Genomic DNA, 20804 nt, shown 5'->3' on the forward strand with positions numbered 1-20804 from the left:
AAATCTCTGTACCTTTGATGTTCAGAAATTTTATGATGGCTATGCCATGGGGTATGTGTCTGTGTGTGTGTCTGTGTGTGTGTGTGTGTGTGTGTGTGTGTTTCCTTCATTTTACTGAGTGCGCAGTGGTTCCCATCAATGTGGAAACACCTGTCCTTTAGTTCTGGGAGGTGCTCTTATGTTTCTTCATATTTTTCCTCTATTTTCTCTGTTGTCTGTTTCTGAATTTACATTTGTTAGCTGTGATACTTCCTGCATTGAGCCACTGATTTTCTCATTGTTTTCTCATATTCCAAGCAATTCATTTAACTTTGTATAATTAAAAATGTATGTATATATATATTTCTAAGACCTCTTTTTGTTTCTTGGTCTTTTAAAAAATAGCATTCTGTTCTTGTTTTAAGGATGCATTCTATTATGTTGTGGAGGATATTAATAATGCTTTGTTTTGTTTTGAAATTTCTTGTCCTCCCTTCACTGCTTCTCTTGAGAGTTCCTCTTTGGTTTTGCTTGTTTAATTTCCATTTTTTGTTTTTGTTTTCTTTTTCTTTTTCTTTTTTTTTTTTTACATGCCTGGAGATCCTTGGCTATTTTCTCATAGCCTAGGAGAGAGACACAGATTAGCAGTTTGGAAGCAGTTTGTGCTCATGATAGAGTTTGATGCTTACCAGGCCTTACAGCACTGTGGTCAGGCTGGTCCCCTCACCTCTTTGCACACATGCCACCTTCTCAGTGAGGCCTGTTCTGACCACCTGACTTAAAAATGCACACACCTGCCCCCTGGTACTTCTGATCCTTCTTTCCCTGCTCTCTTTTTCTTCCTCAGAGCACTTTTATTACCTAATATATTATGTAACACCTTATTTATTATATTTGTTGTTCATTTTTCTGTCTTCCCCCACTAGAGCATCGGCTCCATGAGAGCAGAGATTTTATTATTTTTATTTTCATTGATATCTTCCAACCATCTGGAATAGTGCCCAGCCCAAGATAGGCATTCAATAAATATTTATTAAACTGGGGACACTCAACACTATGTGTAACTCTTTTCTTATGGACGTTTTCTTTTTCAGCTTTTCTCTTTTCCTTATAGTATGATTTTTTCCAGAAAATAGTAATTCATTCTCCGGCCTTGGAGGCATGGGGCAGGGGATAGGAGGTGGGATGCAGAAGGAGCTTCAGGGTGATCTGCCTGGGAGTCAGCATCCTTATAGCTGAGCAAGCTGAAGGGAGCTGAGGTTCACTGTTAAGTATGTAGATGTTCATTCACTTTTTAAAAAAAAAATAAGGTGCTGCCATCTAGTCTGGCTTTACCTGAATCTAGAGCCTCGCTTCTTTAACTTGTACTGATAGTATAAACTTGTAGTTTTCTGTAGGAGTAGGGAAGGGATGGTCACCTGCCTACTTAAACTGGGGGCTGGTGAGAATCTTGGCATCAAACTGTTCCTTATATGGACTTCAGCTAGTTTTATTGTTTGCTTATTTGTTCATTTTTAACCTAACCTCGGCACCCCTACCTTCAGAACTACCTGGTGCTTTCACTTTCAGAGATATTAGGGTACAATGCACCCTGCTTCTTCTTAACCTCTCCTATTCCCTTTGCATTTGTGGATTTATACAGTTTTCAGATTCTTCAGCTGTCATTTTCGTTGGGTTTTGGGAATCCATTATTTCCTAAACTATTTTTCAAAGCATTTGTAAATTATATTTGTCAAAATGGTATGTGCATAAGAATTGATGGGTGATTAGATGTATTTCCTGAACATAAAATACGTTAGTTTCCAATAAATTTATCATTTTCTCTTACTACACCTGTCACGGTTTCCAGTATCCAGTACACAGTAAGTGTACAGTTTGTTGAGTGATGAACGGATTTGACTACTGGATTCAAGCTGTAGTGTGATGGCATTTTAATATATTGCTTGGAAAGTTTGAGGGTAAAAGTACTTTGTATGTGTTTATGTACTTGTGTGTTCTCTAGTGTCAAGAGAGATTTGGAAAAAGGTATAAACCTAATTGGAATCTGCAGTTAGCATTTAAGGAATAGAGTGGGGGGATTGGAAAGTGGAGGCAAAGGAGTTGAGAATAGTTGTCCTCATTAACCATGAGTCCTAGGTTTCTGAAAATGAAACAAACAAAATCTTGGTAAAAGATTAGGTAGTTACTGAACTTCAGACTTAAAGAAAAATTAGTTAGGGGGACCAGGATCTCATGTGACAAACCAAAAGTTCTTTTATTATTCTTATATTTACAAATATAAAAAGAATTAACTAAACTGGAGCATATCTAAGATGCTTGACCCATTTTAAATGACATACAATTAATGTCTCTTTGCCATCTCTTGATCTTCGGAATATTTTCAGAGTCAGTTTCCTGCACAGTGTAAATTTGCTTTTGCCTTACTGCAGGTTATATGGCTAAAATGTAGGTCAAGGACCACTCAACATGAGGCTGAAGAGGTAAGCAGAGACTAGATCACGCAGGGCATTGTCAACCATGTTAAGGATCATGGATTTATTTTTACTATAATGAGAAACTAACGAAAGGTTTTTCAAGTTAACATTTTTGTCAAATGACTCTGCTGCTAATCTGAGCTTAGATTGGGGGAAGACAGAAGTGGCCATGGCAAGACTAGTTGAGAGGTCACTAATAATCCTCGGCAGCAGATATTGCTGAATACCTGTGCCACATTCCTCCATCTCTCTTCCTTGCCCACAGAGACCACTTTTCACAGTAAAAACAGAAAATGCCTGATACTCCATTTCCAACTCCCCTTTCAGTTAGTGCAGAGGCATGTGATCCAGAAATGCCCAATGGGAAATCTGATAGCTTCTGGAAAATATTTTCCTCCTTAATTAAAAGAGGAGAAAGGCTTTTTGGACATTTGTTGTCTGAGAACATGACGCTTGCAGCTGCTGCAGACATCAGACACAACAGAGCATGACAGAGCAGAAAGGTCTGGGCCTTTTTTTTTAAACTTTTTATTTTTACATGGATACAAAAAGTCGACATATCATAAATGAACAGCTCACTGAATTTTCACGAAATAAAGACACCTATGTAATCAGCAACAAATAAAAATCCAGAAACACATAAAAATCCAGAAACCTTCTTTATGCTTCCTTATGCTCCCTCAAGGCTAGCCATTATTCTAACTTCTAACAATATAGATTACTTTCACCTGGGTTTTTTTTTTTAATCTGTTTGGTTTTTGTTTTTATTTTTCAATTTTTCACTTTAAGAGATGGCATCGTATTTTGCATATGCTCTTTTGGGTCTAGCTTCTTTTACTCACCATGTTTGTGAGAGTCATATGTTTGGGTAGTTTTAGATTGTTCATTTTCATTGCTATAGAATATTATGTTTTGTGAATATACTCCAATTTATTCATTTGACTGTTGGTATATATTTGGATGGTTTGGCTAACTAGTGTTCCTGTGAGTATTTTAGTATACACACTGTTGAATATATGTATGCATTTCTGTTGGGTATATACCTCTTTGATTTGTAGTAGCTCTTTAAATAGTCAAGATAGGTGTCCTTTACTATACATATATACATTTCTATACATTTCCCAATCAGTGGCTTGTTATTTCCACTCTCTTAACGGTATCTTTTGATGAACAAAAGTTCTTAATTCTAAGATAGTTAATCAGTATTTGTTGATTGGTGCTTTTTGTGTCCTGTTTAAGAAGATTTTATCTACTCCAAATTTTCAAAGGTATTTTATTTTCTTTCGGAAGTTTTATTATTTTACCTTTGACATTTAAATCCAAATTCATCTGGAGCTGATTTTTATTTATGGGGAGAAGTTAAGAAGTCAAGATTATTATTTTTTCCCCCAAATGGAAATCCAATTCATCAGCATTGCTTGGAGAGACCATCCTTTCCCTACTGCACCAATGTCATCTTTGACAAAAATCAGATGACTGTAAATGTGTGGGTCTGTTCCTGAACTCTAATCTGTTCCATTGGTCCATTAGTCTGTCTTTGCACTAATCCTACACTGTTTCAGTTATAACTTTATGTTGACCTTATATCCAGTGACCTTGCTAATTAACCTTTCTTATTAATTCTAATAGTTTATAGATTCTTTTTGTATTTTCTAGATGTGCAGTCATATAATTTACAAATAATGTTATTTTTTCTTCCCTTCCAATCCTTGTTCATCTTCTCTCCTTCCTTCTATCCCTCTCTCCTCTGTTCCCTTCCATTTTCCTTGAATTATTGTACTGTTTAAGACCTCCAGTACAATGTTAAATAGAAGGGGTCATAGTGGATGATTGTCTTGTTTATAATCTCTTTATGAAAGTTTTCAATATTTCTCCATTGTATACGATGAGTACTATAGGTTGTTTGAAAGATGCTCTTTTTCATATTAGGGAGATTGCATTCTGTTCCTATTTGCTAAAAGTTTTAAGATCATAAATGGGTATTGAATTTGTCAAATGCCTCTTTTGTGTCTAACAAGATGATCATATGATTTTTCTCCTTTTTTTCTATTAATAAAGTCAATTACATTGATTAATTTTTAAATGATAATCCAACCTTGCATACCTGGACTAAACTCCACCTGGTTTGATTTGATTTGCTAGTATATTGTTCTAGATTTTTTTCATTTGTGTTTCATGAGAAAGATTAGTCTGTAATTTTTCTTTCTTATAATATACTTTCTAACTATTGGAAACAAAGTTATTCTGGCCTCATAAAAACATTTTTAAAATGTCTCTCCCTTTTCCATTCTCTAAGCATTTGTGCAGAATTGATATCATTTCTTTAAATATTTGGAAGAATTGAATGGTAATGCCATCTGGACCTGGAGTTTTGTGATGGATCTTAAATTATGAGGCGGTTTCCTTAATAGATATAGTTCTATTCAGATTTTCTATTTCTCCTTTCTGTTAGCCTTGATAAATTGTATTTTTCAAGGAATTTGTTGGCTTTGTCTTCTGATATATATGATCTGTTCAATCTGACAAATTTCTAATTGCAGATATTTTCAGCTCTACCATTTCCATTTAAAAAGTATATTCCAATTCTCAGATGAAATTATTTCATTTATTCATCTTTCCCTATTATTTCTTAACTCTGTTAATAATAGTAATTTTTGATTGATTGCTAGACTAGACTCTAGATCTGTTCTGTTCAGTAGAGTATCCACTAGCTCCATGTGGCTTTTGGCTAATCTTAATTGAGATGTGGTATAAGTGTAAAATGCTGGATTTTGGAGACTTGGTACAAAAAAAAAAAGGATGTAAAATAGCTCAGTAACTTTTTATATTGATCACATGTTGAAGTGATATTCTGGATACTCTAAATATAAAATTAATTTGTGCTCTTTGTGCTTTTTAAAATGTAGCTATTAGAAAATTTAAAACTACATATATGGCTCACATTTGTGACCCACACACTTTTTCTATAGGACAGTGCCACTCTAGATGCTGTTTTCTTTTTCTAGAGAGTTCAATTTTCCAGAGCTAGGCAGATGGGCTGAGAAACTTTACTCCTCTCAGCCTCCAAGTTGAGTTGACTTGTGGCTGTACTGCAGCTTTGGTAAGGTTCCATCTACCTCTGTTCTGTAATACCCCTATGTCATGGCCACTCAAGGCTGTCATTTAGGGGCCTGGTGTGTTCACTGGGCAAGTTCTAGACTCTCAGACTTGTTTCCTCACCCCTGAGAGATTGCCAGAAACTCCGCTCTTCTTCTGAGAGACCCCTTGATTATCCCTTCAGCCTCCCATTCCAGACAACTTCACAATGTGGCAAATATTTTGAGGGGAAAATAGGCCATGTGCTTAAAGCTCTTGAAGTCTCTAATTACATCTTTTCTGAAAGACCACTAGTCATAGCTCTGCATGTTTCTCTGACTTCAAGAAGCAACCCTCTATCTGGGCAAAACCATGATCTGCAGCATCTTACCCCATCCTAGAATCAACAAATGCCCCTATGGTTAAAGTGGGTACAGAAAGACCGGCAACCTCTCTGAGGTTCTCTCCTCACCAGAACCTGGCATCCTCTAGTCCTCTTTGTTTTAGCGGCTCTCTGATAACTCTGAAGTGATGACTTAAAAAATTTTGCCTATAGTTATTCTCAGTAGGAACACTGTCTGCTTCAAACTACTTCATTCTCTTGGATTTAAAAGAGATATACTTAAAGTCCAGACCTCTCTGGTGTGGCTTCTATCGTGGAATCTTTCTACCTTACCTTGCCTTGCCTTCTGTAGATAATGCTATCCTTTGCTCTAGAACCTTTAAAAGTTACCTCTTAAAAAAGAGAATATAAAATTTTGAATCATCAGCATATAGCCATTTAAGGTACTTGAAGTCATGGGTCTGGATACAATCGTATAGGACAGTTGTGTAGATTAAGCTCTGTATTGTGAGACTAGTTTTAGGTCAGAACTGTGAGGAATGCAACACTTAAGGAAGAGAAAGAGGAGTCTCCAGAAAGACAAAGAAGAGATGAGAAAGGTAGGAGGAATATCAGAAGAAGGTGAAATCACAGAGGCCACAAGAAGAGAACATTTCAATAAAGAGGGTGCATCAAATTATGTAGAAAGGGTAAGGAAGTTTGAAGTGAAAAGGACCCTGTGGATTTAGCAGTAATGAAATTTATGTTATCTTATTACCTTACAACATTCTTATGAAGAAAGCATAAAAATTATATGGGAATAAAATTTATCCTAATCTTATTTATGATCTACAAAAATGACGATTTCATATGATTCAGCCTGATAGATGGAGAAGTAAAGGTTTACCAAAGAGAAGTAATTTGCTTAAACTCAAGAGTAGACACGAAATTCAAATCTTGGTCTTCTTTTGACATCTGTGGTCTTATGTCCTTTTCACTGCACTACATATTTTTATCTGTTGCTATCATTTCTTAATTATTCATTACTTAGATAAGTCTTTTCTCCCTCTTTTTACAAAACTAAGTCATAATTTTATTATGTGTGCATGTATTTGTTTATATTGGCTATTCTTCTTTTCTTGTCTTAAAGGGACATTATTTTTTCCAGTTTTATTGAGAAATAATTGACACACATCACTGTATAAGTTTAAGGTGTACAGCATGATGGTTTGATTTACTTATATTGTGAAATGATTGCCACCATAGATTTAGTTAACGTCCATCATCTCATGTATTGATAGATGGTGAAAAGAAGAAAAAAGGATTCTCCTTGTGATGAGAACTCTTAGACCTACTCTCTTAACAACTTTCCTAGGTATCATACAGCAGTGTTAGCTATGGTTGTCATGTTGTACATTACATCCCTAGCACGTATTTATCTTTATCTGTTTTTCTTTTTAATGGTAGTTAAGTCTGGTTAACTTGTTGTTGTCCTCCAAAGATTTTCTGCAATTTCTTCATAACATTTCTTTACCATTTTGGCTTTTGATGAAATTATTGTTTTTAATTGACATTGACTTCAAATGTAATTCAGAATTGTTCATGTAGATTAGAACACTCTCTCTAGGTCTTGTCTTTTTGTTATGCCTCTTTTTTTTTTAAACAGGTAATTTTAAGACCAGTTAAACTATGTAATCTTAACTCTCCAGGAACTCTTTCTGGAGGAAATTTCTCTACATAGAAACGTTTTCAGACTTACAAGTCCAGAATTAATATCTTGACCCTCTGTAGCAGAGTGACTGATTTTGACCTCAAAGTGACCTTCTGAGGTGGTCCCTTCTTCACTAGGGTAAAAGAGCTTGCTTTCCATAGTGAGCTCTTTGAGTTGGATTCTGTCTTTCTTGTTAAGCTGTCTTTGTGGTATCCTTACTTTTAACACATTTGGAACTTCTGAAGTTTCTTTTGGATCATATTAGACTTTCTTTCGCTACAAGTAGGTCATGATTGCTGTTAACTGATTCTGTTCCTTCCTAAGTGAAAGGATGGTTAAAATGCCAGGATCTGCTGCTTCTTGTGGTAACAGTTCTCATATTGAGGTTCTATAGAATTTCATCAAGTCACAGCTATGGTTAATGAAGGAGCAGAAGGTAGTGAGAGTGGAGAGCAGAGGGCAACTTTCTTGAAGCAACTTTCAAGTCATTGTTCTTTATTCCATTATTTTCCAGGGATATGTGATTAGCAATAGGAAAGGACATGTGAACAGCTTTGTATTCAATATTTGATGTTATTTTTATTAACAAATGACTTCTTGTTTTGGTTTTTTTCTTTTTTTAAGGTAAGCTTTGTTTATGGTGGAGTTAATACTTATATATATCCTTAGAGGATATATATCCTTAGAGGATACCCTTAAATAAATCAAAGCCAGAGTAGAGTTGTGACTTAGAGGTTGCTGATAGGAAGCAGAAGATCCTGGTGCCAGGCGGAGAGATCGCTTCATAGAGAAACTCTAATGGATTGTATTTATAAACAGTTTTCACTGATAGCAGCTGATATCAAGGAAGGAATGTTGAGGAAAGGTAGTAGCTCCTATTCAGAAGTGACTTGGTGGGCTTTGGGCTGGCAGCAGTGCTGATGTTGTGGGCCATCACATGGCTTGTCCTGCCACTAGGTGGAATACCTACTATGTAGGCTGCCCCTAAAACACATGTTTTATAAGTAACTAATTAAATTGACCAAACAAGATCATGGTCAAGTAATGAAATGAAGTGAAATGAAATGTTGAAGAAATATTTATTTCAAACTAACACTAAGAATTGTCTCAGCTTATTATAGCTGTTTGGGTTAGTTATAAACACCTGTAAAGCAGTGTTTTTAATGCAGAATTTTCACCAGTCTCATATAAAATTTTCAATATTTATTATTTATTTGCTACCCTTGCAAATAAAAAAACTAATGTTTTCTATTTCTGTGTAAGAAAATTACCACAAACCTAGTGGCTTAACACAACACGTATTTATTATCTCACAATTTCTGTGAGTCAAGAGTCTAGGCATAGCTTAGCTGCATCCTCTGCTCAGGACCTTACAAGGTTGCAATCAAGCTGTTGTCCAGGGCTGCAGTCTCATCACAGGCTCAACTGGGGAAGATCCACTTCCAAGCTCACTCAGGTAGATGTATTTTTAAGCACGTAATTTCAAGTACCCTTTTTAGCTGAGCTTTAATAAGTCTTAACTTTTTTAAACCTTAAATTTATCTGTCTTTACTGAATTACCAGTTATTTTCTCTGTCACAAATTCTCTTGCTGTGTTTAATAAACCATGTTATCTATTTTGTGTACAAAACAATGTTTAAATGATGTTATATAAAGCCTTAAAAGCCTTAAAATTTAAAATATAAATAAATCATGGTCAAGCATATAGTTAGGTGAAATCTAGAATTTAATAATAAAATATATGAAAGAATTCTTCTGAGAGAGAACTGATTTGGCAAGGTGGGGGGTCACTGGTGACTTTGACAAGATTGGATTCAGTGTGTGGACAAAATTTAGATTGGAGTGGGATAAAGATAACTAGGAGGTGAAAAAATTTTTAAACTTTTAAAGGAGTTTTACTGTGAAAAGAAATAGAATTGGGGCAGTATGTGGAAGAGGACATAGGATTAAGAAAGGGTTTTATTTTTAATGTTTAAGATGACAAATATGGCACGTTTATAATGCTGATGACAGTGATCCAGGGGACAAGAGAAAATGATTTGGAGAGGTAGTGACTACGGTGGGAGCAGAGTCTTTGGCTGGGAAAGAAAGGGTGGGATCTATTGAGCAAATGGCAGAACCGTTCTCACAAAGATGCAGGGGCAGTTCAACTACAGTATAACAGCTGGTGGGAAGATGGTAATTTTTTTCTCTAATTGCTTCTATTTTCTTAGTGAAATCAGATATCAGCTCAGAGAGAGAAGATTAGAGCAGGTGTTAGGATTTGAGGAGAAGCTCAGAAACAGCTATCCCAGAGACAGTGAAAGCAAATTTTCTAAAGGAATATAGTAAGAATTTTGCATGGTGCTACATATATACTTGTCTTAAATGTAAAGTGAGAACCAGTCAGCATGTTGATTATTTTTCTCCAATAGACATTGAACAGGAAGAGAGTTAGGTTTAACCAGGGTTGTTGTTTTCTCCCTCAGAAAAGTATGAAGCAGTAAGAGAGGAACATTGGATTTCAGTATATAAAGGGTTTGATTATCATAACGAATTGTGGGGTATCATTGAGATACCCCATCTTCAATGGGAACTGAAGATGTTGAATGGGTTAACGAACAGTAAAAAAGTAGATGGAATCAGTAGTCTAGCTGTTTGGCTAGGGTTGATGCTATGGCAGTGGAGTCACTTGAGAAAGCTGGTGACTTGGGCTATAGAGATGTGGATGCTTGAAGTCAAGATGTCAGCAATCTTGCAGCTACTGCCCATAATCCAATATAGAGCATGATGGTGGAGGAGGGATAACTGAAGTGGAGTGAAGATAAAAATTATTGGAAATGAAGAAGTTGAAGAGGAGAATCTGGATCATTAAATGGATCGTCTCTGTGGATATTGAAATCACCAAGAAGGAGGATTCTGTTACTGGAGGAATGGAATACAGTCAATGACATGTTAAAATCAGGTACTGAAACTTTCTGAAACTATTCCTCTTTTGAGTTCCTCTCCCAACCACCACCAAATTACAAACAGATTTTTTAATAAGGTAAATACGTTTATTGAGAAAAGCATAGATAAGACATAAACTTAATAAAATGAGAATGATCCATATTCTCACCATTATAGATATTTCCTATTTATACTTTGGTGAATATCCTTTCAGACTTTTGTATCCATACAAAAAAATCATATATATAAGATCATGCAATACATGTTATTTAGTACTTTGCTCTTTAAAACTAACCAGAGGTAGCTGCAAATAACTGCAAACATATGAAGAGATACATCATTTTGAATTGCTATCAGGTATTCCAGGGTATGGATGTACCATAATTAGTCACTGTTTTACTATTGCTGCATAACAAATCACACTAAAACTTAGGGGTGTTAAACAATAATAATCGCATGGTTTCTGTTCAGGAATTTGGAAAGAGCTTGGCTGGGCATTTCTCTCTTGGAGTCTTTCATGCAGTTGCAGTCGTATGTCAGCTAGGCTGACTGGGACTGGAGGATCCACTTCTAAAGTGGTTCACTCATATGGCTGGCAGGTCGGTGCTAATTGCTGGCTGAGGCCTCGGTTTCTTTCTACATGGGCCTCTCCATGGGGCTTCCTCTTGTCATGGTAGCTGGCTTCCCACAGAAAGAATGATCCAACAGATGCAGTGCCTGTTGTGACCTATCTGCAGATAGTCACTTCTGACGTATTCTATTTGTTGTACAAAGTCAGCCCTGATTCATTGTAGGAGGGGACTACGCAAGGCCGTGAATTACCAGGGACCATCCTAGGGGCTGGTCACCACAACCACCCTTCTACTGGTGGCCATTTAACTTGTTTCCAAGGAGTATTATTATACCTAGCATCTCTGTGTCCTGTCTTAAGTATTTCCCTGTAGTTTCAGAAGTGGAGTTGCCAAATTACTTTTCAAAAAGGTTATTATGCCTATTTAATTTCCAGATCAGTCTATGAGAGTATACATTCCCCTCACCCTCACCAATACTTAGTGTTTGTAATTACTTTAATCTTTGCTAATCTGGTAGACATTTTATATCTATCTATCTATCTATAGATAGATAGATATAGTATCTATTTAATTATTAGTGAGATTGAACAGTTTCCTTGTGTCTGTTGGTCCATTGCATTTCTCTTTTCTTTTTGTGAATGGCATGTGCGTGGTGTATGTCTATTTCTCTATTAGTGTTGATTTTTTTCGTATATTATTACTGAGATGTTAGTTCTTCATTGTGAAATTTACAAGTGTTTTTTCTCACTTTGCTATTTGTATTTTAATTTTCTTTTAGTCTTGTAGATATTTTTGATGTTCATGTAGTCGTCTGTTTTTTTTTTTTCATCATATTTGGGTTTTTGAATTGCTTTGGAAGGTGAACCCTACCAAAAGATTATAAACATGTTCCTGTATATTTTTTCTAATACTCTTGTAGGTTTGTTGTGATTATTAATTTATATAGTATTAAAATTAAATATTTAAGAATTTACTTTTGTGTTTGGTATAAATATCTAAACTTTTCATTTAATCAACCAGTGTTACAGTGCTGTTTTTTGATCAATCCATCCTTTCTTCACTGTACATGTTAGTTTTCTACTCATTATCCATTCTCCCTAACCTTCTCCTGTTAGAACTCCAATTTTATTCAGCTCCCTACCCTGCAGAAAGTAGCCATGTGCTGCCACCTTCCCCAACCCTTGGAAGTGAATCCTAATTGAGCCAAACCAATCATGGTGATTCCACTCCTCTCCTGATTGACTTAGGGATGGATATTTAATAAGAGCTTCAGGGAAGATGTGCTTGTTCTTAAAAAAGGGATCCAAGAGGGGAACAGTACTTGATTTCTTCCTCTGGAGAAGAAGTCTAGGAGAAATTAAGTTTGGGACAATGCTAGCTCACCCACATTGGAAGAACAAAAGGAAGATAGCACCTTGGTCCTAGATAGCATTTTTGAGCTTCTGAATTAACCTCTCCTGTGACTGTGTTAAATACTCAGGTATTTGAACTGTGTGAGGTGATAAATGTCCTCATCATTTAAGCCTCGTTGAGTTAGATTTTATGTTACTTGCAGCCAAATGCATTCTGATACACCTGCAATGAAAAATGCAGTACCATACCATTTATTTAATATAGCTTTATACTAGATGTGAGTACCTGGAATTATCAGCCCTATTCCTCATCCCCATTTTTCTTTTTCACATTTTAACTCTTCCTACCCCACCCTTTTTTTCCAGAAAAACTTAATAGATATTTCTGTCTCTGCTTTCTTTTTGGTTTCATCTGTGAAATGTATTTTTACCATCTGCTTGTATTTAGAATATTTCTTAATCACTGCGTTAACACACAGATTTGTCTTTTTAAGATAATATGTAGTTACTTAGGTTTTGAGGGGTTAAGTAACAGCTTTAATGAGATATAATTCACATACCATACAATTCACTGATTTAAGATGTATACATTTTTATCACCCCCCCCAAAAAACCCTGTACTGATTAGTAGTCACTTCCCATCCTACCCCCCAGGACTCAGCCCTAACAACTGCCAATCCACTTTCTGTTTCTATGGATTTACCTACTTTAGACATTCATATAATAGAATCATATAGAACATGGTCCTTTATGACTGGCTTATTTCACTTATTTTCAGGGTTTATCAGTGTTCTGCATACATCAGTGCTTCGTTTCTTTTTATTGCCGAATACAGTAGTATTTGTATTGTATGCATATACCCCAATTTGTTTATCCATTTATCAGTTGCTAGACATTTGGGTTGTTTCCATCTTTGGGCTATTATGAATAATGCTGTTACAAACATCTGTGTACACATTTTTGTGCGGACATATGTTTTCATTTCTTGGATATAAACCTAAGGGTGGAATTGCTGGATCATATGGAAACTGCGTTTAATCATTTGAGGAACTGCAAGACAGTTTTCTAAAGTGGCTGAACCACTATACATTTCTACCAGCAGTGCTTTAAGGTTCCAATGTCTCTACATGATTTGGGGTTTTTTTGTTTTGTTTTGTTTTGTTTTAAATTAATTAATTAATTTATTATTTATTTCTGGGTGTGTTGGGTCTTCGTTTCTGTGCGAGGGCTTTCTCCAGTTGCGGCAAGCGGGGGCCACTCTTCATCGCGGTGCGCGGGCCTCTCACTGTCGCGGCCTCTTGTTGCGGAGCACAGGCTCCAGACGCGCAGGCTCAGTAGCTGTGGCTCACGGGCCCATTTGCTCCGCGGCATGTGGGATCTTCCCAGACCAGGGCTCGAACCCGTGTCCCCTGCATTGGCAGGCAGATTCTCAACCACTGCGCCACCAGGGAAGCCCTGGGGGTTTTTTTGACTCTAAGAAAGAACCTGAGTTTTTATGTGTGTGTATTTTTTATAGTGGTAAATATACGTAACAAAATTTACTGTTTTAATGATTTTAAAGTGTATAGTTCTGTGATATTTAGCATATTCACAATGTTGTGCAGGTGTCACCACCGTCCACCTCCAGAACTTTTTTATCTTCTCAAACTGAAACTCCATATCCATTAAACACTAACTCCCCATTTCCTCCTCCCCCAGCCTCTGGCAGCTGCCGTTCTACTTTCTGTCTCTATGAATTTGTTTCCTCTAGGTACCTCATCTGAGTGGAATCATACAGTATTTGTTCTTTTGCCACTGGCTTATTTCACTAGCATAATATCTTCAAGAGAATCTGAGTTTTTTTAAGGTGGTGTTTGGTACAGGCATCTTTTATCATCTTATTTTATGCTGTCTATATATCATCCTGCCGTGTCCTTATATAATATTATTTCCTTTTTTCCCTCTCTGTAGAGGAAATCTCTAGATTTTGAAATCAGCACCCTACTTTTAATTCTCTTATTGTACCCTTTTGTAGTTCTTTTTATGTTATATGTGTATATGTATAGTTACGTATATGACATAAAGGGAACTGTGTTATGGTGAAGAGATTAGTGGCCAATTTTCTCTTGCCCATATTTCTTTTATTTTATTTTTTTGGTATAATATAAGATTTTGGACAAAATTATTATTACTAAATTATCTTTACATTATGTAAACATTACATTAGTGTTTAAAAGCATAGACTCTGGAATCTCACTGCTTGTTTGAATCACACCTCTGCCACTTGCCAGCTGTGTGACCTTGGTGAAGTTATTTAAACTTTCTGTGTCTCAGTTGTTACATTTGTCACATCAGGATAATAATATTACCTGCCTCATTGCTAGGATTAAATAGATTAACTCACTTAGTGCTCTTAGAGTAGTACCTGGCACATAATATGTGCTATATAAGAGTTTACTGTTATTATCATTAGCATTCCCCTTGAGGAATTATTGTTGGCATTTACATTTTATTTTATAAAAATTAATTTATTGTTTTTGGTTAACTGTGTGTGTGGTTTTTTGTTTGGTTGGTTTTTGGTGTTTGGTTTCTTCCTCACTGCTAGGATTTTTATTATGTCCTCTTTCTTGAAGTCTTATTGTCATGTTTAAGTTATATCTGTTTGTACTACTCTGAGTAGTTTTTTCAGGTGTGATCCGCTGTCTTGTTTACCACTATATTTTCAGTCCCTAGAACATAGTTTGGCACATAATAGGTGTTCAATAAAGATTTGATAAATGAATGTGTGAGTGGAGTCCTTGCATATCTATTAGGCTCTGGCAAAAGGGGGCCTTAGAGGGAAATTGCAAGGCAGGAAGAGGAAAAGGGGACTTGCTTCTTTCTGTTTGAATCCTGTTTGCTTCCCATCATCCCAGCAATGTTTCTTCACAGCAGCAGGTCCTTCTTCTAGCAAGGCTTGAGTCCAGTTTGCAGTTTCTCTGACTCTCAGGGTACAGTCGTCCCTCGGTATCTGCAGGGGATTGGTTCCAGGATCCCTCATGAACACCAAAATGCAAGGATGCTCAAGTTCCATCTATAAAATGGCATAGTTCAGTGGGCCCTGCGTATCCAGGGGTTCTGCATCCACGGATATGGAGGGCCGACTGTACCAACTCCTGAAGCCACACATCTGAAAAACCAGCACTGCTAGCCAGTTGGCACCCCCTCCTCGAGGTCTGTATACCAGCCCCACAGGGCCCTTCCTCCAGAAACCCAGCACCAGCCCAACAGCTCCCTCGTAGAGATCTAAGTTCCAATCCCTCTCATGAACTTCTCAGTCTTAATTTGTCTCTTTGCTTTGTTCCCCAACCTTAGAACTGCACTTCTGGTACTTGTTCCCTCCATGATACCTTAGTATTCTCCTTGGCCTCTTCATTTCTCTAGTTAGCAACTTGATTCCTCCATAGAGAATTCTCTCTTAAAATACCCTGTGTGTCTCCTGACTCCACCCTGACTGAGACAGCTTATCTGTCTTATGAAATTATGTCACCTTTCTGAAGGTAGACTCTATCAATAACTATTCTGTATGTCCGGGATCAGCAACTGCAGCCTGTGGGCCAAATCGAGCCTGTGTCCTACTTTTGTAAGTAAAGTGTTATTCAAACATAATCATACCCATTCACTTTCAGATTGTCTGTAACTGTCACTTTGCAAAGGCAGAGTTGAGCAGTCATGATAGAGACCACATGGTCCACATCACCTATAATGTTTGCTGTCTGGTCCTTTATAGAAAAAGTTTGCCAACCCCTATCCTACATCTATAGTTAGCAGAATTTTTGGTATTTAGTAGACATGCCAATAAAAAATGTTAAGCAAGGGAATATATAGAGGAAAGAGCCAAAAAGGGAGATGGTAAAAAGAAAGAACAAGGAGGAATATAGAAAAATTTACATTTGAATGGTGATGAAAATTTTATTTATTGAGGTCCAGATCAGATATGGGGGAAAAAAAGAAAGTTAAATTGGGAAAATTTTACCTTTCATTAATTTTCTGTTTAAAAATATAAAAAATAATGTAAATGAATTTTACTCAAAATATATTAACCTTTTAATCAAACTGTTATGAAAAAAACATTGAAATTATATCTACCATGTGTACTCTAGTTTTTTTAAGTCCATGAAATAAGTTAAAATATGGCAGTATCAGAATAATAACTTTTTAGAGTTGACTGAGAATTTTAAACAGGGCACAATAGAACTGAAGTAGACACATAAGTTGGTGTTTATGACTTTTGGGCAATGTAGTTGATTGTGAAGCCATTTGAGAGATGTTAACAGCTACACATACTTTGTAATGTACATTTAGTGACTGAGATCAGTAAACTTTTTATGTTCTGAAGAACTAGTTTACTGATAGTATTTATTGAATAATTTACTACATTTACAATTCTGTACATATCATGCCCCAAATCATATGCTGTAAAATCTTAGTATAACTTGCAGTACAGTGAAGCATTTAAAAAATACTCTGAAAATAACATTGAGTCTTTCAGAAATAGTGGTTGAATTTGTCAAAAACATTCTATTAGTAAGGAGTTGAGTAGAATTTTAGTTTTACTTTTTGGTCATTACTGAGATTCATTATTGTACATTTACCTAGAGAATAGATTATCCCAACCAGAGCTGCTTTCCCCCTCGTCTGAACTCCTGTGTGTATCTATTGTAATAGTTTCCTGTTGTTGCTACAAAACATTACCATACACTTAGTGGCTGAAAACAACACACAATTATTATCTTACAATTCTGAAGGTCAGAAGGCCAAAATGGGTCCAATGGATGAAAATCAAGGTGTCAGCAAGGTGCATTCTTTTTAGGAGCTCCTAAGGGAGCTTGCTTTTTCCAGCTTTTAGAGGATGCCCACATCCCTTGGCTTGTGGTTGCGTCACTCAGCCTTTGCTTCCGTCATCACATCTCCTTTACTGTCTCTCTTATGACCCTGTGGTTACATTGGGCCCACCCAGGTAATCCAGGATAATCTTCCCATCCCCAAGTCTTTAACTTAGTCAAATCTGCAAAGTCCCTTTGCCGCTGTAAGTTAATGTATTCAGGGGATTTGGGGAGGAACATGGACATCTCTGGGGGCCTATTTTTCTGCCTACCACATCTTTCTTCTTTTATTTAGAATCATTGAATGTCAGAGCTGAAAAGGACATTGGATGAAAACTTGTCCAATCCCTTTACTTTACACATGAAGAAGCTGAATGAAACCGGAGAGGCTGTTTGTCTGCCTCTAAGCGCTTTTTAGGTGTGAAGCAGGCCTAATTTATGTTTTGTATGCCTAACTATACTAACAATAATACCTTGAACATTTTAAGTACTCAGTAACTATTTATTTCCTGAATGATTAAAAGGTTAGTGATAGAAACCAGATATATCTGGTCTCTGACTCAATTATTTTAAATTAGTGCTAATAAAAGTTTATAAAAAGCCACTGACTGACAATACCATAAAGGGTAGAGATTCATTTATTCTTATATTTTGTAATTAAAAGGAGGAAATTATTCCTTCTTAAAAATAACTACCTTTTTTAGTATTCCATTTCTCTGTCTCTTGTCTCTTGTTTTTCTAGAGTAACTCATGGAATCCGGATTTAGTTTCTTTGATATTCATTGCCATTGGGCTGGGTTGATAAGATAAACCTGTATTTTCTGTAATGCATATTTTTCATCTGTGTCTAATATTTAGGATAATTTAAAAATCTATATCTTTTAAAAACTATTTCATAACTTTAGGAAAAATTTTAGAAATTTAGGTTTACTTTTTTACTTATAATTTTTCTTCCCTTGTTAAGGAAGGATAGTTTGGACTCTTGGTTAAAATAAAATGAAAAAAAATTTTTTTTAATTAATTTTTGCCTCATTGGGTCTTCGTTGCTGCACATGGGCTTTCTCTAGCTGCGGCAAGCGGGGGCTTACTCTTCATTGTGGTGTGCGGGTTTCTCATTGCGGTGGCTTCTCTTGTTGCAGAGCGCGGGCTCTAGGCGCGTGGGCTTCAGTAGTTGTGGCACGTGGGCTCAGTAGTTGTGGCTCGTGGGCTCTAGAGTGCAGGCTCAGTAGTTGTGGTGCACGGGCTTAGTTGCTCCGCGGCATATGTGATCTTCCCGGACCAGGGCTTGAACCCATGTCCCCTGCATTGGCAGGCAGATTCTTAACCACTGCGCCACCAGGGAAGTCCCAATAAAATGAAAAAATTTTTTAAGTTTATCTGGCATTTCTTTTTGAAAAACATTAAAACCTAGATTTTAGGTTTAGATTGTCATTCAGATAGATAAATCACTTACTATTTTCCAAGAAAAAAAGCTTTGTCTGATACTTGTGCAATGACTGATTTTCTTTTGTTAATATTCTTGTAGTTTATATAGAATCTGATTTATTGTTATGTGAGTTTGGATATATGAGGCATGGTTCTTGAAATAAAATATACCAGAAGCATTATGTTCTAAGCATTTAGAGTCTTTTCTTACTTGTATCAGCATGGTTTTTCATTGGCCCTATACATTTATACATGTCTAAATCTTATACATGTTTCTACAAATACTAAGATTGCAAATAATTCTATTTTTATTTTGTCTACAAGGATGGTACATGTTAAGTGCTTAACAACTGTAAAAATGGACCGTGGTAAAAGTGCCCAATAACTGGTAATGTTTATTATATTGTCATGCTCTCAGTGAGAAAAATGTTAATTATAAGTCAACTTTAGAATACATTCATTATAATAAATTATATTCATTGGGTGAAAACATAATCGGACTTTTCTTTTCTTGGCAGCAACTTGAATTGGTGGAACCAAGTGGCTGGATTCACGTTCCTTTAACTGATAATCATAAGAAGCCAACTCGCACATTCATGATACAGATTGCTGTTCTAGCCAATCATCAGAATGGAAGAGATACCCACATGAGACAAATTAAAATATACACACCTGTGGAAGAGAGCTCCATTGGTAAATTTCCTAGATGTACAACTATTGATTTCATGATGTATCGCTCAATAAGGTGACCTTGAAATAGAACAAAAGTCATTAAACATATCTTTATCTTGTCAGTAAATATTAAATCTGGTATCTTTATTGAAAAATGCATCAATTATTTTGCAATTTTTTATGCATTGAAAAGTATTTTATTGTAACTTTAATAAATAACTTTTGAGTCATACTATGTTTATTTTCTTTAACATATAATAAAGCTCACATATTTTATAATTATTAAAATGAATTTGAGCCAATTGTTAAATTTTTCCTTATATCAAAAGAAAACCAGTTGAACTGAAAAGTTTTAAGATATACACAATTTTTTACTAACTAGGTAGTTATTTCATATAGTGATCATGCATTACAGTAATGATTTACTGCCTGTTTGGGAACAAAACTATGTTTTACCAATAGATATTATCTTTAATAGGCCAGAATATTATTTTTTTCTATCCAGAGGAAGCTTCTTCTATTAATACTAGAGCTTTTTAAAAACTGTGTCAAAATAAGCTTAGCATTCAGTGTGTGATGAGAACCATTCTGATTTGGGGAATGTAATTAATTATGTCATAATTATTGTACTCCCATGAAATATTTTTAACCCTAGGGTTGTCTATATCCTGATATTATGTCAGCGATTACCAATATAATCTGCTGTTTATCCTAATTCTAATGCTGTTTATAGAATAGTTAGTTTCAAATTTGTGTCTGACACTGAAGCATTCCCTAAGGGATAATGTAGCTCACGAAAATTTTAAAAATATATGAAATTGTTCTTTACATATAAAAATATTTTAAAGTCCCTTAAATGAGTTTTCTTTCCATGCTTTAACATGAGTCGATTTGATTCTGTGTATCTCCCCCGGCACCACCCGCTACCCCATATCTTTACTTTGGGGGAGACAGAACTTCTCCATATTGGCTCTTTTTTTTTCTTTTTGTGGTTGTGATGCATGGCTTGTGGGATCTTACTTCTCTGACCAGGGATCGAACCCGGGCCCTTGGCAGTGAGAGCATGGAGTCCTAACCACTGGACTGCCAGGGAATTCCCACCCCATATTGGCTCTTGTTTGGGAAAGATTCCTCAGAGGTTCTTGCATTACTGGGTAGACTTAAATTAGCAAAATTAGAAGTCTTAAATTAGCAAAGTTTAGGAAATAATTATGTGTTTGATTTATTCTGGCAGAGTACTAATTTACATGGATGCTATAAAAAATGAAGGTTTCATTTTTTTCACTCAGCAGAATCTCAGCTCTTTTTTCTATGAGTTCCACAAAGTGTTTGTCATTTTCATTCTGTTGTCTTTAAAGTAAGAAGCATGGTAAGTGACTGTATGATCACCAAAAAGTCTGTAACCAAAACTCGTTTGAGATCAGTGAATTACTCCCAAGCATAGATGTCG

General features: G+C 35.9%; 1 protein-coding gene across 1 annotated transcript in view; it reads left to right on the plus strand.

Moving 5' to 3' along the window:
• Nucleotides 1-19487, plus strand: part of ANAPC10 (anaphase promoting complex subunit 10) — an 81084-nt gene extending 61597 nt beyond the window's left edge. Inside the window, exon 5 of the mRNA XM_061191631.1 lies at nt 19201-19487. Within this exon, the coding sequence (XP_061047614.1) occupies nt 19201-19431 (231 nt within the window). The 3' untranslated portion in view covers nt 19432-19487. The remainder of the gene's footprint in view (nt 1-19200) is intronic.
• Nucleotides 19488-20804: the final 1317 nt, after the last annotated feature.

The sequence above is a fragment of the Eubalaena glacialis genome, chromosome 5, assembly GCF_028564815.1.
Source record: "Eubalaena glacialis isolate mEubGla1 chromosome 5, mEubGla1.1.hap2.+ XY, whole genome shotgun sequence".
Lineage (NCBI taxonomy): Eukaryota > Metazoa > Chordata > Mammalia > Artiodactyla > Balaenidae > Eubalaena > Eubalaena glacialis.